General features: G+C 45.5%; 1 protein-coding gene across 2 annotated transcripts in view; it reads right to left on the reverse strand.

Annotated features, from left to right (window-relative positions):
- Positions 1-21,963, reverse strand: part of LOC119886743 (poly(rC)-binding protein 4-like) — a 165,538-nt gene that overhangs the window by 23,453 nt on the left and 120,122 nt on the right. For both annotated transcript variants that reach the window (XM_038697678.1, XM_038697679.1), the window contains exons 9-12: positions 18,619-18,693; positions 10,891-10,962; positions 1,109-1,150; positions 948-1,026 (exon numbers count right to left, since the gene is read on the reverse strand). In XM_038697678.1, the coding sequence (XP_038553606.1) occupies positions 948-1,026; positions 1,109-1,150; positions 10,891-10,962; positions 18,619-18,693 (268 nt within the window). The remainder of the gene's footprint in view (positions 1-947; positions 1,027-1,108; positions 1,151-10,890; positions 10,963-18,618; positions 18,694-21,963) is intronic.

The raw sequence follows: 21,963 nt of genomic DNA on the forward strand, positions 1-21,963 counted from the left end.
CACACACAGACACACACAGACACACACACACACACACACAGACACACACACACACACACACACAGACACACACACACACACACACACACACAGACACACACACACAGACACACACAGACACACACACACACACACACAGACACACACACACACACACACACACACACAGACACACACACACACACACACACACACTCTAGCTCCTAACTTGTGATTGGTTGGTTGGTTCATGCTTTAATATCTTACAGGCAGTTTTGGTTTTTAGAAACTGGTCGTTATCACTGACATCTTCTCCGCAGGACTTTGAGCAGAGCAAAGTACATTTACTGTAGTACTGTACAGGTTCGAGGTACTTTCCTTGAGTAGTACATTTATTTAACATTAGTGACTTTGTAGATTTAGATTATTAATCCAAATTATAATTAAACTAATAAATGATGATGTGTTTTAAAGCTTTATTCTAATGAATTGCTGCATCGTTAACTCGACACTAATGCATCACTAATCACTACGTTTGATTCTGACATTGATCAATACTTTTACTTTTGGTACTTTAAAGAGTAACTTTTGTATTTTGAAACCTATTTCCCCGTGTTTTTATGTGCACTGAGCGAGCGCAGCAGCCGATCAGGGCTGCAACGTTATCCTTTGTCCATTGAAGAGCTTGTTTTGCAGCTGACTGTTATAACAAGCGTCTTTTTAACCCTTTCAAACACCAAAGTCACACAATAACACAAATAAACTAACTGACCGAGGCAGCGGAAGACCAGAGAGGTGAAATCTCTCTTTTCATCAGTGGAGTCTGGTGGCTCAGACGAGGGCGACAGAGGACAGAAAGACAGTTGTTGCAGGAGAATAGTTCAGTTATAAAATCTTCCCTCCTGATTGGCCGTTTAACCGACTTCACTAACGCTCAGAGCTAAGAGTGTGTGTGTGTGTGTGCATACCTGGTAGGACCTGTGCAGCTGATTGGCTGATGGGGGCCAGGCCCTGCTGCTGCATGGACAGCTGGTGGAGCTTCGCCAGCTGAGGGAGGAGCAGAGGATGAAGTCAGATCTAAACGAGCTCAGAAAACTTCCTGTAAACAGTGAGAGTCACTTCCTGTTACCTCTGAATGTGGAATGCCGTAGTGACTCTGGACTGCGTACGTCTGAAACAGAAAGAGAGTCCACGTGAGAAAGAACCCGTCTGTGTCCCTGTTCCAGGGGGCAGCCCTGGATTTGGGCTCTCAGGCCACAGCCTGCCTCTGATTGGTGGAGGCTGTGCCTGCAGACAGGCTGTAAGGAACACTGCAAAGCTTTACAATAACATTAATCTGCATTATTATTTATAGTCATCGAGTCTATGAAGACTAGATGTGATTTAAAAGTTAATAATTAATAATGTTGTTTATTGATTTCTTTACTGAGTTCATGTCTGAAACAAAACCTCCACGTCAGCACCTGCATCACAGATTTTATTTCTCTAGATCTTTACTGTAGATAGTGGATGTGACATCATAAAAATCTCTCTGACCGCCTTGAATCCATAGTTTAGACATTAGACGCCCCTACAGCAGCAGAAAGATCAAGGCTGGAGCTGGAAGGTTTCTCTCCTGGAAGAAGTCTCTGTCAGGGTGGATGCTTCCCAACGCTCTGCTGAGCTACAAGAGTTACTGAAACGACTTCTCGCTGCAGCTCCTTGTTTATCTCTCCAAGATCAGGATGTAAAGTTTTTAGAGGCCTTCCCAAATCCCAAAGTGAACTTCAAAGAGAGCGAACACTTCCATAGGCTGAGAGTGTGCATCAGAGATATTCAGAGCCGTTGTTGCTCCCTGAGGTTCACCACACCTTATATAACACGTTTCACAGTTGTTATCCTTGACGCTGCTGCTGCTGCTGAACTCCTGACTCCTGCTGCTAACTCAAGGGTTCAGAGGAAAGGCTGCGCAGGAGCGACGGCCTGGCTGTGCTCGGCCGCCTTCATTTTGTTATGTGTCTTCTTGATCTGCATATACGACGCTAAATATTTCTACACGCTGCCAAACCTGAAAGTCTACTCTGCAGGCCTGAATCCAGCGGTCCGTGCAGGCCTGAACGCAGAACGTATATCTCCGCTGGTGGTTTAATGCAGCGCAGGTCAGAGGTGCAGCTGCAGCAGCTTCAAGCGTCTCAGAGCAGGAGCTCATTTCTAAGTGGACACACATCCTGTCTCTGCTGATGACCAGGAGAGGAGCTCCTCACAGGTTGGGTTTAAAGTCCACCAGGTCATCATGCGATCAAAGTTTCGGCCTCACATGATTGTAACCCTGAGAACTTGTTCTCCAAGTTCTTTACACAGAAGAAGTGGTGCGTTCACTCGTCTGACTGTCAGGAGGTCAGAACGAGCTTCAGAGACGTCTCAGTGCTGCAGAGAGTGTTTGATAAACGCAGCCCCTCACATATGAGCTTTCACTTCATTTGAAGGACTTCATGTTTAACTGACAATAATTGTTTTATACAATAATATAATAAATAATGATTGATGTGTAGTAATGTATACGTAATGTTTGGTCTTCTGCATGTTGTCAGTATTATGACGGTCCAGCACGACAACAACAAACTCAAGTGACGTCATATTCTGCTCATTTTCAGGTTCATAACTTTATTTAGGGGTTGTACCAGAACAAATTTACGTGGTTTCATTTTCAAAAAACACCATATTTCTGTCGCTGCAGCTCCTCTTTTCACCCTGTGTGTTGAATGCTCTGTTTTAGCTACCGAGTGAAGCATCAAGATCTTTGTTTGGAGCTGCACATGCTCAGTACCTTGGTAGAGCAGGGCGGGTCTTGACAAGCCGGTAACCACGGCTTCGGTTCAGCTGTACGTGTTGGAGCCCGAGTCTGATCCCGAAACACAGGCAGAACAACCAGAGGAGTTTCAGAGCGGCAAGTTAGTCATCTGTAACACATTAATCTTTCAGAGGGTTTTGACCTGAGCTCTGTCTCTACATCACAGTGAAGCTGTGTTCACACTAAAAGCGAATCCAGCATTTTTATTACAGAGTCAATGCAAAGACGCGAATTTCTGCGAATTCACTCCGGGCGGCGCAAAAGAGGCGTTTGTCGCGACATTAGCTGGTTCGTGAGAAATTCGCTTGACGCGATGTTGCGAAAGCCTATCAGCGGTGAGATTGTCCAAACGTCACCGGCGGCTTCAATAACCCCCGTAGTCGGTCTGGATTCTGCTCTGACAGCAACGTCGTTTACCTGCAGGAGGAACTCAGAGTTAACTGCTTTTATTAAATTAGCTTTTTACTTTAGTTTTTGGGATTACAGCCTGATTTATCTTCACTGGAGCTTCTCAGCAGCTTCTGTGCAGATCCGGTTCCAGTGTTGTTGTTAGCGTCGGATGGTACCGGAGTTCTGCTGGACTACTACTTCATTTTTATAACAACCGGACAAAACTGGACGTTACTTGGAGAAAAGAAAGTGAGGAAGTTGAACTACCTGGTGAGTTCAGAACATGTGTGTCTGTAACTTTATTCCAGCTGTCGTTGTACTTTACTGTGAACAGGTTAGCGTAGCATAGCCCTGATCGATCCAAACTCCGTTCAGAAAACAAACATTTTAATAGCTGTTGTTCTGCTGACAGACCTGACAAAGCCTGAATTCATCTGTCTAACAAAACGGCATCATGTTGTTGATATTTCGGCATCAGTTTGATCCGTTTAATCACAGCAAAGGTTTATACTTTGGGTTCATACAGCTGAAGTATCCGCGGGCTGTGTTCATTCGCTTGTCGCGTTGTGTGTGAAGACTCAAAATGTCCAGCGGTCAAACTCGTGTGTGTAAAGCGAGGCGAATATTAAATTCGCTTTCAGTGTTAACACACAGTAACAGCTTCAGTGGCTCTGCTGGGCTGTAATCGATGCTAGGATCTGATTCTGTATGCGTTGGTGTCACCAACGAGCCAGGATTCATTCTTTACTGCATTTAAAAGTTTAGCTGCCGACTAAATATAATAACAGCTGGTCTGAAGTGTCTGTGATGAGGTCTGAGAAAGACTCTGGCTGTGTTTGAAACAGGTAAAACCGCGGACTCAAGAGGCGTCTAACAGGACGGCGAGGCATCGGGTGCTGTTCCAAACGGCTCGTTTCGAAGGCAACATCGATGCTGATCTGCCTATGACCCATAAATCAGTGCGCCTGGGGTGGCTCACAAAAAAATTGATAAGATGGCGGACAAACAAGCTGAAATTTGTCTACAAATATACGTTTTTAAGAGTTTTTTGTACTTTTATTGCTTCGATTTTTGAAATGTTAGCGAGAACTAAACCCTGAACTATCATATCAGCCAGTGACTGAAACTAACCAAGTTTGTTCAAGTCTGATTTCTGAGGCGTCTGCTATCCATTTGCCTTTTCAATAACTAGCTAGCTGACGTTAGCGACTGACTGCCAGAAGGGACGTCACACGTTGCCGTAAACGCTGCCCTAAAAGGCTGTTCCAAACCAATGTTCACAGAGACGCCTTCACTCGAGTGTGCTGCCATCTGCGGCTGCTGTGTGTTACGGCGGCGAGGCAGCTGCCTTCTGTCCCATGTGACTGCTCCCTATCAGGATGCTTCAGTGTAGGACAGTACGGTAAAAATAACACGTGGAACATCAAGCAAGTTTATTCTGCATGTGAAGCCAAAGGAGCTCGATCCTGCACTTCCTGTTCACACTGTCCAGACAACAAGCAGCCGCCTCTGATGTTATCAGGAACATCTTTATTGTGACCTCTGAACAGACTTACGGACTTCCTGGTGCACATGCAGAAGATCTGTTCATGATCTGTGCAGATCTCCGTAATGTTTTCATACTTCTATAAATCACTGCAGCTAAACTTCACCGGTGTTTCCATCAGATCTAAACTCACTAACTCACCTTCATTTACTCTAAACTATAGTTATTTACTTTAATGAGTTCCTGCTAAACCCTGAAACTTTGACTCTCAGATGTGCTTCATGTCTGCCGGCGTCTGAACGAGCGCAGCTGAATTACCATTTAGAAATTCTTTAATCCTGAAATAAAGATTAATGTTGAATCTCAGAAATGTCTGAGAGCTGCAGATGGATCTGTCACCAGAAAGCAAATGAGTGATTTCACCAGAAAGTGCCGCAAATAGATGAATCCTCCTCTCTCCCTCCCCCTTTATTACCCCCCCCCCAGCCTAAATAATGAATAAAAGGCATTAATCGCTGTGCAGCCACTTAACTCTGCACTAACCCTCCTTCCATCCCGTCTCCTGTCTCGTTTTCTCTTTCTGTCTCTTCCTGCTTTTTCCTCCTCTCTTCATCCATCTCTCCCTCACTCACCGTCTTCTCTCTCTCTTCTTCTTCCCATATACTTTGCCCTCCCCTCTCTATAAAGGGCTGTCAGGTGACACAATGAAGCCTGTGGCGGCCATATTGGAGATCTCTCTCTCTCCGGGAGTGGCTGATTGTTTCTTACCCGAACAGAACAGACCGGGACGGAGAAGGTGGCGGTTTGTTTTCATCGCCGTTTGGCTTGGCGGCCTGTGCACAGTAACGTGCACAGCTTGTGCGAGCTCGAGCAAATGAAAAGCGTTTTTCATTTCGTATTTTTACACGGCAGCTTGCTCAGATGCTAAAGGATGGAGTCAGACGGTGGAAGATGTAAAACACGCTGTACATTTTCTACGCTGGTGTCCTCGTCCTCTTTTCCTGCCATGTTTGTTCTTGACCTTTCTTTTTACTCATCGCTCACTGAAACACGTCTGAGTGAACCGTTTCATCTGTCTGTTCTGTCGCAGCTGTTGTCGTAACGGATCTGATTCTGCGGCGTTCTTCTGGAGTTTGTTTCTGTGCTGGTACCGGCTGGTTCAGGTCTGTCGTGGGCCGCCGAAGCTTTTCATATCCTTGATGTTCCATCTGGTGGTTAGTTTGTGTTCTTTAACAACAACATAGTTTGCAGACTGACGTCTTTTGAGCTCCATGTGACTGTAGGCTGGTGCTGTCGGTGTTTTATCTCCTGGTGTCTCGTTTTTAAGCTTGTTTAACTCGTGCACGACTGCACGGAGGTGTTATTAGTAAAGGTAGTGACGTGACCTACTCCATAATGTCTGCTCACACATCGTTAAAACAACAATCAAGATATCACCATAGACGTTTCAGTGACACAGACCTTGTTGTCTTTCCAACTAGCAGTCAACCTGGGTTTCTTTTAGCCATTTATTTAGGTGACAACAACAACAAACCTCACCTAAAGTGTTTTCTGTGCCTACACCAAACCTTCACCGAGGAGTTGACACATCATACATGTCTTTATCTGACAGGTTTGGACTGAACAAACATGTCGTCCTGCTGTTCACCGTGACTGGGTGTAATACTGTCAAACCAAACGTAGACGGATCTGGACCACATCCCAGATGTGACTGTTCCAGCTGTTGGGGCCAAGTGTCCTCCCATGGATAGCCTCCCCCTCAGCTCCCATCAGTCCCGCGGGGCCTCCATTAGCCGTTGTTGCTGCTGCTGTAACTGACACCCCCGAGGCCCGGAGCCTCAGGCAGCCCCCCCACCTCTCTTAGCTAAAGTTGGCTGTGGAGTCAGTGTGATGGAGTGAAGAGCTCGTCTCTTCTAGTTTGTACACGTCTTTTTCTGTCAGCCTGGTCCTCGTAACGCGTGCAGTTAGTCAGTCTTGGTTTTAAGCTCCGGCCCGTCCTCAGCAGAGAAACGGGCCTGCAGGTCGATGATGCTTATTACGACCCACGTTTAGGTTTGTTGTTAGACCGCGACCTCTAGAGGCAGAAAGAGTCAGGAGACGTGGTATAAAGAGAGACAAAGTCTGTGTAAGGAGGTGGTGGGGTCCAGTAAACTCACAACTTTCACTCCTGTTATTTTCTTTCTAAGTCCCGCCCTGCTATGCTGTGATTGACTACAACTTGTCTCCACTTGCATGCGTCCTTGTGATTGGACAATAGCTCTACGGTGGGCCGCTAACTGTGCTGGGCCAAGCATAAGAAAAGAAACGCAGCATCTGTGGACCCTCGCTACAGCTCGCCAAAGGTAGTGAAGCCTGGGACTCGCAGCAGCAACCCAAAATAATGGACTCTTCACCAATGGGGCCCTCAGCCCATCAGCTGAGGAGTTCAGCTGGTTCAAGACTGAGTGTAATGAATACATATTTGCTGAGACGCAAATGTCAAATGAACAAAGGGTTAAACTGAGCTGCCCCTGTGGATACAACGATTTAAAACATTTATGTTATCACATTATCTTCAAAATCAGTAGTGTCAACGAGTATTAGCCAATCACAGCACAGCGGGGCGGGAAAAAAATAACGCGTCAAAGAAAGTCAAATGTGACACGTTTTAAGCTCAATAATGTTTTGTAGATGACTTATGAAATGTTCTCATTTGAACCCAAACCAAATGGTTCTGGTGCCTAAACCTGACCAAACTACCACCATTTCACAAAGTTTACCACGTGTGTTTAACGCCTTGTGACTTAAGTAACGTACTTACGGTCAGGTACACCTGAGCCCGACCCCCGGTACACCTGAGCCCGGACCGGTACACCTGAGCCCGGACCGGTACACCTGCCCCCGGACCGGTACACCTGAGCCCGACCCGGTACACCTGACCCCAGACTGGTACTGGCCAATGCTTGTCCATGTCGTTTTGGGACACCTGAAAGTCGACCTGTTGTTCAGGTGTGAGGACGTGAGTGTGTCAGTCTGAATCCGTCTGCAGGTCAGTCAGTTTGTTGCGTTTGCGTGCAGGTTGCAGTAAGGACCCAGCAGTGTTTTCTGGTTTCCTCTAGGATTTTTTTCAGCAGTGGGGGCAGGCCAACTGTGAACTGTAAAATTTATCTACCTCAACGCTAGCTACCAGCCGCCGCAGCGTTCCCTGTGTGAGTCCGGGGTGACTCGTCTCTCCTGTCTCATCCTCAGATCGGATCAGTGACTTACCGTGTGAATTAGTTGTTGCTGTATTTTTTTGCTCCGTCCATTAATGATGACGTGACTGATTTCCTTCAGCAGCAGCACGCAGAGTTCACAGCCCGTCTAAACGCTTAATAACATTTCTGTTATTGAATGGTGACCTTGATCTCTCGGTTTCATCCTCGACCATAAACCATAATTTAACGCCTACGAGGCGGTAATAGTGTCAACATAAACCAAGTGGCCGTTTTAACGTTCTGTCTGCTAACCTGTTAAATGGGATCAGAGTTCTGTTTGTAATCCAACAGGAAGTTTTGCTTTTTTAACCAACAGACCTTTTTTAGTGTTAGCTTAGTTTAAACACTCAGCCTGTCCAGTCAAACACACGTCCCTCCGTTCGTCTCCACAGTGCTCCGCTTCACTCTTATCACAAAGTGCTGTCAGTCAGATGCGTTCCCAGTTTAGCCCTGCTGCTAATATTAGCCAGCAGTGACACGCCATCATACCATCAGTGTCTTTCACAGACAGAGGCTGGAGAAGCTAAACGTGACAGAGGAGAGCAAAGATTTCAGCAGGGATGAATGCATTTCATTAGTGGCTGCAGCAGCACGCCGTCGGATCATCACGTGGAGATGACTTGAATTTAAAGCGTCCAGAGGCCCAACTCTCCACTGACATGAAATAAACGTGTAAGCTATGATGATAGTGTGTTCGGAGGCTGCTGGAAGGACACTTTATGACGGCGGCGCTGCTGATCATGGATGGTCTAATCTAAACTGACCTTGCCCCTGACATGAAACTATTCTGTTCACTAGGAAGCGTGTCGAAGGAAAAGAGTCCTTTTAATCAATCTGAGGAAACGACAGTTTCATTTATAAAAGCAAACGTACGTGTTCATTTTCAGAATTGACAACTGACCTCAAAAATATAGACGATGAAATCAAATGTTTTTCAGAATATTTCATCGTCAGGCTGGTGGTGATGGAGCAGTGGACACATACCTTTAGTGTGAGTGACCTGAGTTTGAATCCACTGTGAGACACTGTGTCCCTGAGCAAGACACTTAACCCCTCGTTGCTCCAGAGGCGTGCGACCTCTGACAAATATAGCAATTGTAAGTCGCTTTGGGTAAACGCTAAATGCTATATGAGAGCTAAATAAAAAAATAAATAAAAGATTTTTTGACGAGCAGGTAATCATTTTGCCAGAGGCCGATCTCGTATGTTTGTGTGAAACAAACATATTAATGTCCGTGTACCATAACCTGACCTGACCTACGGCGCACTGCCAGCGCACCCCATCACGCCGTCCAGCTAACCCTGCAGAGAGCCTCTCAGCATATTCAGACTGTGCATCAAAGAACCGGGTGGGAACACCTGCTGTTCCAGGGGAGCGTTCACCGTCACTTGAAGCACATCCATGTTCCTCTGGGGGGGGGGGTCCTGTGTGGGTCCATGTAGTAGCTCGGCTGGCGGCTGCAGAGGCTCTTTGTGTGACTTTGCCGTAGTTCATGTTGCTGTTCGTCTGCTCTAAATATCTGCTGACACTCTGAGCACATCTCCGTTATGGTTACGGCCATTTTCAGTTCGCGTCCCATCCAAACGTGTGTCGGCTGGCGTTCGCCTCCCTGATCACTGTTGTTATATCTTTGTTGAAAAAGGGCAGTCTAGTCAACGAACGAAACATTCCTCGGAGTCTCGGCCAACATGTGAATTGTTCCCCCGTTTCAACATCATCTGCCAACACGAGTCTGCTGTGTGATTCTGCGTTCAGCTCAGCACGCAGCCCTGCAGCTTCCTGTCAGAGTGATACAAGCACTGCTGCTGACTGGCCCCACTCGCTCTTCTCTACAGGAATCATTAGCAGTGGGTGCAGACTGAGCACATCGTGTTGGATGGGAGCTCCGTTAAGTGTCTCAAATCTGAGCACACGAATTGACCCTTTAGTCCCTGCAGTTACGGCGGACGGCTGTTTTACAGGAAGACGTGCATCTGCTGCATTTTCATTTGGCTGCTTTAAGACATCACATGAAAAACTGGATATAATCCTTCCTCCTCTTCCCCTTCATGTCTCTAAAGTGAAAGGAGTCTCTGTCCTAGAGCGGCGTCTCTGGGACTCGTCTCATCTGTAGCCATCATTGGTTTCCCTTCAGTATAAAAGTTGAATGTCTGCTCACCTGTGTTTTGTACCTGAGACGTTGCTGCCGTTAGCGTTAGCTGGATCTGCGGCGTCGTTGTAGCTGGGAGAGCGCGACACGCTGAACACGCTGAAGCGTTCCTTCAGATTCACGCCGTGTTGAAGGAAACGCTTCGTCATGTCGGAGCTGCTTCCTCCCTCGCACCAGACCTCCTGACTGCAGCTGCTGCAGTTTGCTCTTGGTCTTAGTGAATCCATGGTTCTTGGAAATTTGGTGACGGTTTCAACTTGGAACCGGTTCTGGATCCCAAACCCAGCTGGTAGGATGAGGTATGGAGTGTGAGACGCTGAATTCACCAGGCAGTTTTCATGTCTGTATCTTATCTTTCCCTCTCCTCCCCTGCACATGTTTTTCCGTCAGCCCACTCTCCATTTTTCACTCTTCTTTCTTTTTCTATTTCTTTCCGTCTCTGTGTTTTCATACTTTGCTCCGTGGCATCCGTCTTTACTCAGCCTCGGTTCCCACACTTGACCTCTCTGGCAGGCTGCAGCGACGTGATTGAATTCAGGTCCTTTGGCTGCGTCCCTGGCTCAGGGAAGGTGGCGGTTTACAGAGCAGGGCACCACATGGAGAGATTTCTCCCAAACCCAAGTAAAGATTTTTCATTCAAATGAAACACAGTGTAGGGCTGTACGAGGAGGAGACGCTTCATATTCTAATTTAAGAGACAGAATCATTTAATCCGTTCTCTGTGTGTGAGTTCGTATCTTTTAAAGCGGGGGTCACCGCACCGTGTTGGCAGATGATGCAGTGACCTTTGACCCTTGCCCCCCAGGCGGTCATACTCACTTGCTGCAGGTCCACTCCTCCCTGCGTCACTGAGAACAGGGGGTGAGAGCCAAAGTCTGACGCCTCGAATACCTTCAGCCGGCAGAGAGACACAAGCACAGTCAGCACCACAGTTAGAGCCCGACAAGCTCGTCACCGCAGAACAAGCCAGTAAAACATTTGACCTCGCAGGTCCTCCCAGGATTTATGGATCTACAGCTGCACCTTCACACCTGCAGGTCGGTTCATCTGGTTCTGGAGCTGAAACCACAAAGGTCCACAGACTGACGGGTAACTCGGTGAACAGACAGTTCTGGTATCCTGCTTCCTCACCGTGACACTGACACACATCAGGACCTCTGGTTCTGGTGACGGCAGGTCACGCTGCAGTTTCCTGGTCCTTACATACGCATTCACGTCTGATTTAACTCCTGATCACTGTCTGGTTGATCAGGGGAAATTCTCACTCCCAACTAGTCACATATGGACGCTTGGTACCCTTTAGCTTTGTTTTTGAACGTTTAGAGCTCTGTGGTCATGTGAGCAACAATACATATGCAACCTCTGGTTACACTTTCAAAATAAAATTACTTTTCTAACCACGCAATTTTAAAACGGTTTGGTTAGATTTAGGAAAAGGTTGTGGTGTGGGTTAAAATAACTACGTTACTTACGTCAGTTAATTTACATAAGTTAAGTAACCTTACATGTGTAACTTGTTGAGTTGTTCTTCATATCCCACACCAACCTTTAGCGTTCAAACACGACGCTACAGGGCTTCACCCAGTGCGTTACAGACCCATGTGACGACATACATCGCTTAGTAAGACTGCTCATTAATAACGGCTAGAAGACGGCTTTTATGGTCATTCTGCTGTCGTTAATGACTGTGCTGGGTCTGTTTGTGTTTTTTACAAAACTGCACCAGAGTTTACCTGTAAGTGGCCTGAGACCACCTCCCAAGGCGGTTTCAGGCTGGCTGTGTAGTCGGCACCAGCCTTAATAAAAAGCGAGCACACAGGAAGTACACGCTCACACTATTCTGGGAGAAAACGCCTGTTAACATTGGAGGTCAGCTGCAGCGTCACTGTTCTTCCTACTGATGCTTCGTTCTTTTTACGGTGCTCAGATTCAGTCAGGTCCTGCATGACCTGCTGTCAGCAGTGTTGTTAATATTATCTCTTACCAGAACGCCACTTTTGTTGTCGTTGACGTGAACGCACGTTCTATTATATAAAGTATATATCTAACTTTATCAAAAACACATTGGTCGAGCTCAGGCACCTTTATTGTATTAAATTTATATATATTAACAACATGTGACACACAGGACGCCATGTCCACCCTGTTAAGGACTTTGACACTTAAACTGTTTAAAAGTGTTTTCAGGATTGCTACTAAAATTACATTTTTATAGAAATCATATGTCATATATATATATGACATATGACTCTTATTAGATATTTGTTTACAATAAAATATTTTTTAAACAGCACAGGCTCGGCCTGTAGTGAGTAAAACAAGCGCACCTTATGAAAGGGGGACGTATTTTTCTCAAGAACAGTGAATTATGATAAGAATTACTCAGTGTCTCTTGCCTGTGCGGTCAATCCCTTCATATCTTTATGTAAATACAAATATACACTTAATATTTGCTAATTTCAATAAACTATGAAGGAAAAATACCAACATAACAGGGTGGACAAAACACCAGGATATACATGTCCACCCTGTTAGTGTCCAGCTTGTTGGACATTTTGAGCTAACGTTAGCCTTTTAGCTGCCTGTGTGAGCATAATGGCTAACATGACCTTCAATACTAGATGAGGAATCTATAATTTTTCACAAACATTTTTTTAATTATTTAATTTGATTGATCCCTCATGAGAGTGATGTCAGTAAAAAAACATGTTTTCCACTTAAAGGGGCAGTTAAAGCAACTCAACAGGGTGGACATGGGCGCTGGGGACAAACATAGAAGCTTATTTTTTTACTTTATAAATTCTGATAAAAACTATTTTCGATTAAATAGATTTTGATCAGGAAAAGTAGATAATAATAATATTTTTATAAGTTGATCTAAGTTGAATGATCATCACTGGGGACATGGCAACATCCCATAATACCTCTGAAATGTAAATAACACAACTCAGGAGCCAGCCTCATTGTAATCATAATTAATAACTAATAACCTTACATAAAAAAACAAATGGAACTAGTATTTGTCCAAATTTAGACAAAATACAACATGATTTGTAGTGCGGACGCAAAAGGCACCACATGGAAAAAGACACGTCAGGAGTAACTAGTTACTTTTATTAATATATTATTCCTTGCCCAAGTGTGACCGTCCAATCAGAGAGCTACCTGTCAGTCCACGTGACTGTTTCCAGCTCTGTCTTGGTTTGTGAACATGAACCGAGCTACAGGTGTGAATGACACACCGACATGAGAGGACTAACTACTTCCTCGCTGCTCCTTTCGTGTTACGAGGCAGCGAAAATCAAATCCAGTCATCCCAAAAAATATATAAGAAGTTTATTTACTTTCCTGTTTATTAGCAGATGAGAAGAAGAGCTAGAACAGAACAGAAAAGTTTATTGATCCCTGAGGGGAAACAGTCACACACAGAAACAAACGTGCGGCGGCCATCTTGGGATCAGTAATAAGTGATGGTTTTGTGTAGCTGACCGATCCAGTAAACACACACACAAACACACACACACACACACACACACACACACACTGTTAAGTTCTGTTAAGTTAAGTTAAAGCGTTTTATTGAGTCTTCTTTTGCGTAATATTGATTTGACTTTTCCCATGGTTGTTCAGTTCTGAGGCTGCTGGAACAGGAAGCAGGCTGAAGCTCACGTGTTCTCCGTGTCCTGCTGTCGACCGGCTGACACCTCCGAGCCTCGCCGAGTCCGTCCACAAACAACCAGACGCCGCAGACAACTACACGGGCAAGTTCACCTCCAAACCGTCTGTGTTCCAGTCCACCGATGCGTGACCGACACGTCTCTCAGGGAAAACCATCCACAGCTCCGACCGACCAAATGACAAGCTGCGTGCTGCTGAGCTCCGCCGCTCCGCCGAGGCTGAGTGCACACGGCGAGGTTTCTTCAGCCAATTAAGCCTCCGAGTTTCCGTCCCTGAAAACTTTTCAGAGCTGGAGGTACTTTGGGAAACCTACAGGGAAAGCTCGTTAAAGATGCTGGATCTTTTAGAAAGAGCTGATTGGGGCTAAACCAGGTCAGCATACTTGGATCATCAATATTCAGTTTAACCGTCTCACGCCCGGGGGGGCGGTGTGGCAAACAAAATGATCCAGATCCTTCTTTTCATCCCAGGTCATGTGAGTCTCCAGCTTCATGTACGTGGAGTCACGGTTCCTTCTGAGCCTAAAGAGCAGCCTAACGTGGCGCCCAGCGGTGACAGCGTGGCGTCCTGGAGAACGCCTGTACCCCTCTGCAGCAAGGTGACAAGTTCAATCACCGGGTGTTTAGCGAAGACACGATTTGAGGGGCGTTAAGTTACTTTTTAAGATTATCATGAGCTTAAAAATTGCAGGAGTCTTAGAGCCATAGAGAAAATAAACTTATTTTCCTGTTTCATTTAGTAATAATAATAATGAAGAGGCGTATCTGCGCTCCAGAAGTTTCTCCTGTGAATTCAGAGCTGTTCAAGTGTCGTAAAAATGAGGTGGAGGTGCCTATAGGGAGCCTGGGTCGTCTCTTATTTCAGAACAAATATGTACGGTAGTCAAATGATAAGGGACACATAATGTTTTTATCCCGTTTGATTTGTGTCCTGAATTACTCACACGATGTTTGTTTAAATTTAAAATATAATTTTATCCGTCCAGAAGTTTGTCGTAAACCTGTAACTACATTTTATTTTTGTGTGAAAACTGTTCAGTGATCCTCCGTCTCTACATCACCGACATATTAGCTCGCTAATGCTAAGCTAACGTTCACTGCTTGGTTGCTGCTAGCTAGGTGACTTGTTCCACGCAGAAATGTAACACAGCATCTTCTTTTTGAGTTTTCTGCAGTCATTTAGAGAAACAGTTGACTTCACAAACGCCACTTTTGGGATTGTGCTCTTTGTAATTACGTATTTTAGATCAAACTGCGACTCTCCTGACTTCCTCTTGCCATTGTCTACCGTCCATGTATTTTCTGAAGTAAGGTCCCATGGTGGTTCCTGACCGTCACAACTGTTAGGATTTGGTTTTGTGCTGTTGTTTTCCTGTTTAAGTCTCGTTTTGGTTTATGGTTTTGTGTTTTTCGTTCTAGCCTTAGTTCTTAGTCCTACAGATGGGCTCCATCTAAGAAACTGTCCCGTTAATTAATAAAGATTCCTGTCTAAAATCACAGCTCGGCTGCAGGGCTCGCTGTCTGAACGTGATGTTGTCGTGTTCAGAACTTCTTTTTTGTCCTTAAGTAGCAAGTGAAATGTTCTTGTTCTGTTGGCAGATAATTTTGCTTATTTTAAGTAATATTTCCCCCATTTTGAGAGCTCACTTTTTGCAGTGTGTCCTGGACCCGTTCTCTCCTGGACCTGCGTTCCTGGATCACCTTGCTTCTGTCTGGGTTTTGGTTTTCGTTCATTTTATTCAGTACAGTATAGTTTCTTTGTGACAGTAAGTTTGATGGAACACGTATTTAGGACTCCTGCTGGAGACGCTTTGTTTCGTAACAGTGGTCGTTTAGCGTCAAATAAAACGTTGGGTTTTTGTCATCGCACGTCTGCCTCCTCACCTCACTGTCCTTTTGGAAAAAAACTTTACGTCCTGCGAGAGACGTTTTTTAAGTTGCCACAACAAGCAGGATCACAGTCTTAAAAATGATCAGGAGGACATACTCAAATAAATAAATGATGCGACACAACCAGAGCCGCGCTAGTGGCTGTCAGCGCTCTGCATGTGTAACATAGTTAAAAAGGTTCAGGTTAAATCCTACTAAATGGGACCACTTTGCCACCTGCTGCCATGAAGTTGTACCTGCAGCGACAAAGGATTATGGGATTTGCCCATAGGTAACATGTCCGTGGACTAAACAATTCTAACTTACTTGAAAAGCAGGTAAAAGTTAAGCTAGATTTCCTTGGTTGAATATTATGTGTCGCTGATTAATTTCGCCATGTTTCTATGAAGTCAACCATCCGTTTACGTGTTTCACAGCCAGGAGAAAATCTCTCCACGCCGTCGCTCCAGACAGAGCACGCACTGTTTGACCACATGAGATGACGATTCGACACTACTGTCCTTCGCCATAAATAAACCTGCTGTTCCCACAAACCTCCGAGAGATTCAGTCAGATGAGAGACGTCTCACCGAGGTCAGATTTTACTTCACTGCGCTGCTTCGTGTCACACTTCAAGTAACACTGGTGTCTTTACATTGAGAGCCTGCCATGTGATTGGTCAGAAGCAGCTCATTACTGTGCTGTGATTGGCTTATTAGTATACGTTGTGAAGCGATGTAACTTATGGACAGTATAGGTCCTAGTTGAGGAAATGTCCTTAACTCAGTGATCCGGCCACAGGAAGAAGCTGCCTAAAGAAGTCTGGGCCTCGTTCTGCAGCGTAACATGTGGCTGTTAATGGGTGTAAATAAAGTTACGTTGATTTTCTTTCTAGTCTTCACTCCGGTGCTCTGATCAGAGGATCTAATCACCTAAATCAATGCCATGTGCTAATTAAATCCAGTTCTTGGTATAATCAGCCTCAGTAGATGCTGTAATCAGCACAAACAGGAGTTAATGTGATTATCCTGTGGTTCCACCGTCACAGCAGATCAGATTCTTCTGTTTCTATTTGTTTGGAAGATGCAGGACGAGCTGGAGACAGAGGGATTGACATGCGAGACAGGAGCCAACCACAGGTTCAGACGCCTCAGCCAATCAGTGCTGACCTGAGCGTTGCCATGAGAACAGAGGCGTTACCACTCAGCACGAGGGATATTTGAAGGATAAGGCGATCAGTAACTCTGGATTCTTCCTATTAATAACTCACATGAACACGAGCCAACAGGACCGGTCCTTCTGTCTCACAGCTTCCTGTTCTCAGACCTAAAAAGTAGGTCGTTTGTCCACGACCTCCCAAACGACACGGAGCGCTTCCCGACCACGTCCAGCGACAGGCGGCCGGACCTCAGTAAGTCACGTGACGTAACACCCAACACCTGGTTAATGTTGTGAAACGGTCACAGTTTGGTTCGATTTAGTAAAATATCCTACTTTGGGTTAAAGTAAATCGTGTGACTCAACTCACATGATGATGTGAGAAACGTTTTTTAACTCGCATTAACATGTTCTGGGTTTCACACGCGACTCGAACGCCGTTCTCCTCCAGGGTTTGATCCGTCCATCCACCCCGTCCACCTCCTTAACTCCTTCCTTCCGATTTAGAAAACGTCACCCGGCTTGCTGCTTTGCTTCTGTCGCACGGCCACTAGAGCTCGCTGCCACAACAAATATGCGTCGTAATAAGCTGCTTGAACAAACGACCTGTGCTGCAGTGGCGGTTCAAGACCAATTTTACTGAGGGGCCCGGGCTGGGGCCAGTTGTTTTGTCAGAGGGGCCCATTCAATCCGGGATGAAAGAGACCAAGGCAAAATTCAAGCTTTCACAATGTTTAGTATATAATCTAATGTTTTAGTACGTTTCAGTAACTTTCAGTTATTGTTTCAGTAACTTAGTGACAGTTTTATTAAATTACATCAGACAAACCCTTCCTGTTAACTTTAGCTCAGGACATTCTTTGATGCAACATTCTTTGTAAGGCTTGATGAACAGGAGAAGCTCTACTGAGACATTCTCTGGACGCACTGAAAACGGCATCAGTTTAAATATAATTTCTCCTCCTGTTCACCTTATTTATGAGAATAAATTGCTGCATGCAAGTATTAATTAATATGATTCCCGATTAAACTGTCCAACATATCTGAGGCAGAAACAGAATCTCCGTTTGTGTTTATGATCCTGAATCTGGATCTTTGTGGCTGCAAATGATCTTAAATTGTGTGTTTTTTTTGCGCACTTCAGGGAAAATCAGTCAAACGTTTATTCAGAAAGGCTTCAATTTTTGGATTTATTTCACGCAGCAGCAGACCTATTCTCTTCAAACAGTTTCATCCTTCAGTTTCATCTCCTCTTTATGTGCGTACGCATGGTTCAGAGTTTACTTACACGTGTTTTATAGATCACAACCTTTGCTTGGGAAGTGGCGTACGCACGTTTCCAGCCCTCTTTTGTACGGACGCACCGTTTAGAAATGAGGCCGCTGGTTTGGTAGAATCTCTTTCAAACACGTCTGCAGGCAAAATGAAAACACGACCACCAGCCTGCTGTGGACGCGGACGCATCATGATGAGGATGATCATCATGATGTAGCTGGCGAAGACTCACACACACACACACCAGCATCCCCACACACATCCTGCTGATGAACAGTCATGATTTGTAATGAATAAACATGAAAAGGCCTCTTTGTCTCCTGCTGGACGGGCACAAACAATCAATAATCAATCGTCCATCCCACCTGTGCTTCCTCTGCTCCTCCCAGGGTCTATAAACCTCCTCTTTCCCTTTATTCTTCACACCGTCTTCCCTCCGTCCCTACATCCCTCCCCACGTCTTCCGTCTGCTGACTGACCTCCTCCCTAACACACTGTATTTCCCTGTTCTGGCTTATCTGAAGATGATTTCCTGGAGGCGAGCCGCCATCCTCCTCCGTCCTCTTACCTGGTTTCCTGCCAGCAGCACAGTTCCCGGGCTCGGGCTGGGTCGGTATGGAATAGTCGCTCCCTTCGGCGGCGACTACAGAGAAGGATTGAGAAGGAAAAAGAAACAGAGAGTTATGGATCTTAGATTGTGTTTTTTGTCCATAGATCCTCCTAATTATGACACACAGAAACAGGGCGCTGAATGTCCTGGTCTGCTTACTGGACAAAGTGACCTGAGAGCATCCTGAAGGAGAAGCTGTTTCTCACGTTTAGTCAACATGCAGAACTAAAATGCTTTGGTTGTACCGACGTAATCAGATGGCGCCAGTGTATAAGGCAAGCCGTCTGCCTTTTGTTTGCTGCTGCTTTATTTCTGTGTTTTTGCTGCCGGGATGTAACTCGCCTTCTCGTTTATGATCGCCAAACTTTGTTTGACATCCGAGCGTCCAGTGAGGCTTTGGGGCTGTCTAGAGATGGTTTGGGAGAACAGGCTGGAGGCCTCCCCCCATGGTTGTCCAACATCCCAGACTATCTGCGCTGTGTCCCGTGTGATCTTCCCCGGAAAAAGCGCCACAGGAGACGCGGAAAGTGCCGGAGTGCTTGTTCGCCCCAAGGCTTAGCTGAGGTCCTCGGATGTGCCTCATCCTCGTCTCCTCTACGGTGGGGGCTGCTGGTGCTCGGAGGTCCCGTGCCTGCGATGGATTCGACCCGTCTTCCCCAGCCCGACTGCTGTTGTGTCATTGCCTGTTGTGGGCTTCCTTCTTGCCGACTTGGCTTCACAGCATCTGTCGATGGGTGAAGCCTCTGCTGCCTTGGTGACAGCGTCTGGTTCAGGTGCTGTTCCTCCGACGCTGATCCACCTTCCTCACCGGCCTGACACACGGTGCCCTGTGGGCCGACACCGGGCAGGGAAACCCGTCGGTGAGGAAACTTCGAGCTTCGAACAGTTTGGATTTAACTCTTCGTATGGCCCTGATTAATGTCAGATCACTGGCCAACAAAACTTTTGTGCTGAATGATTTTTTTACATCCCATAAACTGGACTTTATGCTGCTGACCGAGACTTGGCTTCATGTTGGTGAGTCTGCTTCCTTTTCTGAGCTTCTCCCTCCAAACTGTACATTTTTTAGCTCTCCTTGGACCACTGGCAAAGGTGGAGGACTTGCCACTGTGTTTAAATCCACCTTCCAGTGTCGGCTGTCTGCATCTGCCACATATTCTAGCTTTGAGCTGCAGCTATTTGAATTAAACGCCTCTCCTCCGACGCTGTGTGCAGTTGTGTATCATACACCGAAATTCAACAAAGATTTTATGCAAGAGTTTGCTGATTGTATAGCAGGTGTCAGGTTAAACTACGACCATTTTATAATTTGTGGTGACTTTAATTTACATGTATGCTGTGAAAGCAAACCTATGGTTAAAGACTTCTTAAATCTTCTTAATTCTTTTAATCTCACTCAGTCGGTGTCTGGCCCAACACATGAAAAGGGACACACATTAGACCTTGTGCTGTCTCATGGCTTGTGTGTTCATGTAACGTATGTATTTCGGATCATTTCCCTGTCTTATTTACGATTACAGTCCCACGTTCTTTGGTCAAATCTCCTTTTACACACCTCTGTGTGTCTTTGTTGAGAAGATTTTTGCTCTTCGATCTTCTGTAACCACATCCTGTGACCATGATCCTTCTGCTCCTCCTATGCGCCTTGCGGTCGTAGATCAGTTTGAGCCCATATCAATCTCCTCCCTATCTGAGGTGGTCCATTATCTGCGGCCCACAAATTGTCCCTCAGACAGCATTCCCTCTCGTCTGATTAGAGAAGTCTGATACCGTTGGACCATGTATTTTGTCATTGATAAATACCTGTCTTGTCTCTGGTTATGTTCCGTCCGCCTTGAAACACGCTGTTGTACAGCCCTGTTAAAAAACCCCTCTGTTTCTTATGTAAAGTCCTGGAGAAAGTAGTTTTTACCCAGCTGCAAACATTTTTAATTAATAATAATGTTTATGAAAAGTTCCAGTCTGGCTTCAAACCCCGTCACAGCACTGAAACGGCGCTTTTAAGAGTTTTTACTGACTTGATTTTAACTGTTGACTCAGGAGTCTCTGCCGTCCTAGTGCTCTTAGACCTCACTGATGCCTTTGACACTGTTGACCACTCAATCCTCTTGTCACGGTTGGAAAATTGTGTGGGAATCAAAGGTACTGCACTTAGGTGGTTTCAATCCTATCTAACCGATAGGAGCTTCTCCTTCCACCTCGGTGATTATTCCTCTGAAACGGCCCCATTTACCTGCGGTGTCCCTCAAGGTTCTGTCTTAGGCCGCATCTTATTTTCTTTGTATATGCTGCCCCTGGCCTCCATTTTTGAGATGTACGAGGTCTCTTTACACTGTTTTGCAGACGATATTCAAATTGATTTGCCCCTGAATGTAAAAGCAAAGGGCTCACTGCAGCCCATGCTTGACTGTATGAAGGACATCAAAACGTGGATGAACCTAAATTTCCTCAACCTAAACGGAGACAAGACAGAGATCATAGTGTTTGGACACCCTGAACTGCTTGATGTAGATTCTCTTTAACTTCAAACAGCCGCTAAACTGTGAGGAGTCTTGGTGTTGTATTGGATAGTGCGTTTAAATTTGATAAACAGATATCCGCCACTGTTAGATCCTGCTTTTTCCAGTTGAGAACTATAGCCAAGGTTAAGGCCTATCTCCCTCCTAAAGATTTGGAGAGGGTGATTAATGCCTTCATAACTTCCCGCCTTGACTATTGCAACTCCTTATTTATGGGCTTAGACAAGTCATCGATTCAGCGCCTGCAGTTAGTCCAAAACGCTGCTGCCCGTCTCCTGACAGGAAAGAAGAAGAGGGACCACATCACACCTGTGTTGCGCTCCCTCCTCTGGCTTCCTGTTCATTACAGGATTGATTTTAAAATCTTACTTTTAACTTTTAAATGCCTTAATGGATTGGTTCCATTATACTTAACAGAGCTTATTCACGTTCATACTGCAGCTAGAGTAATGAGATCCACCAGTCTCCTCCTCCTGGATGGACCCAGAAGCAGACTTAAAACCAGAGGCGATCCAGCCTTTAGTGTAGCTGCCCCTAACCTGTGGAACAACCTGCCAGTCCACATCAGAACCGCCCCGACTCTCGAACGTTTTAAATCACTGTTAAAAACACCTCTTTTCTTTGGCATTTCCTTCGAAGTTAAGTTAAGTCTGTTATTATTCCTGGCAATTTTAATATCACTATATATCGTATACTGTATATTATAATGTTTTATTGCTGTACTTTTACTGTGTGAGTAGTGTCTTGTTGTTGTATTTAACCTGTGAAGCACCTTGGCCAACCT

This window comes from Micropterus salmoides, unplaced genomic scaffold (assembly GCF_014851395.1).
Source record: "Micropterus salmoides isolate LMB-PRFRI ecotype aquatic unplaced genomic scaffold, ASM1485139v1 Ms_hic_scaffold_4, whole genome shotgun sequence".
Lineage (NCBI taxonomy): Eukaryota > Metazoa > Chordata > Actinopteri > Centrarchiformes > Centrarchidae > Micropterus > Micropterus salmoides.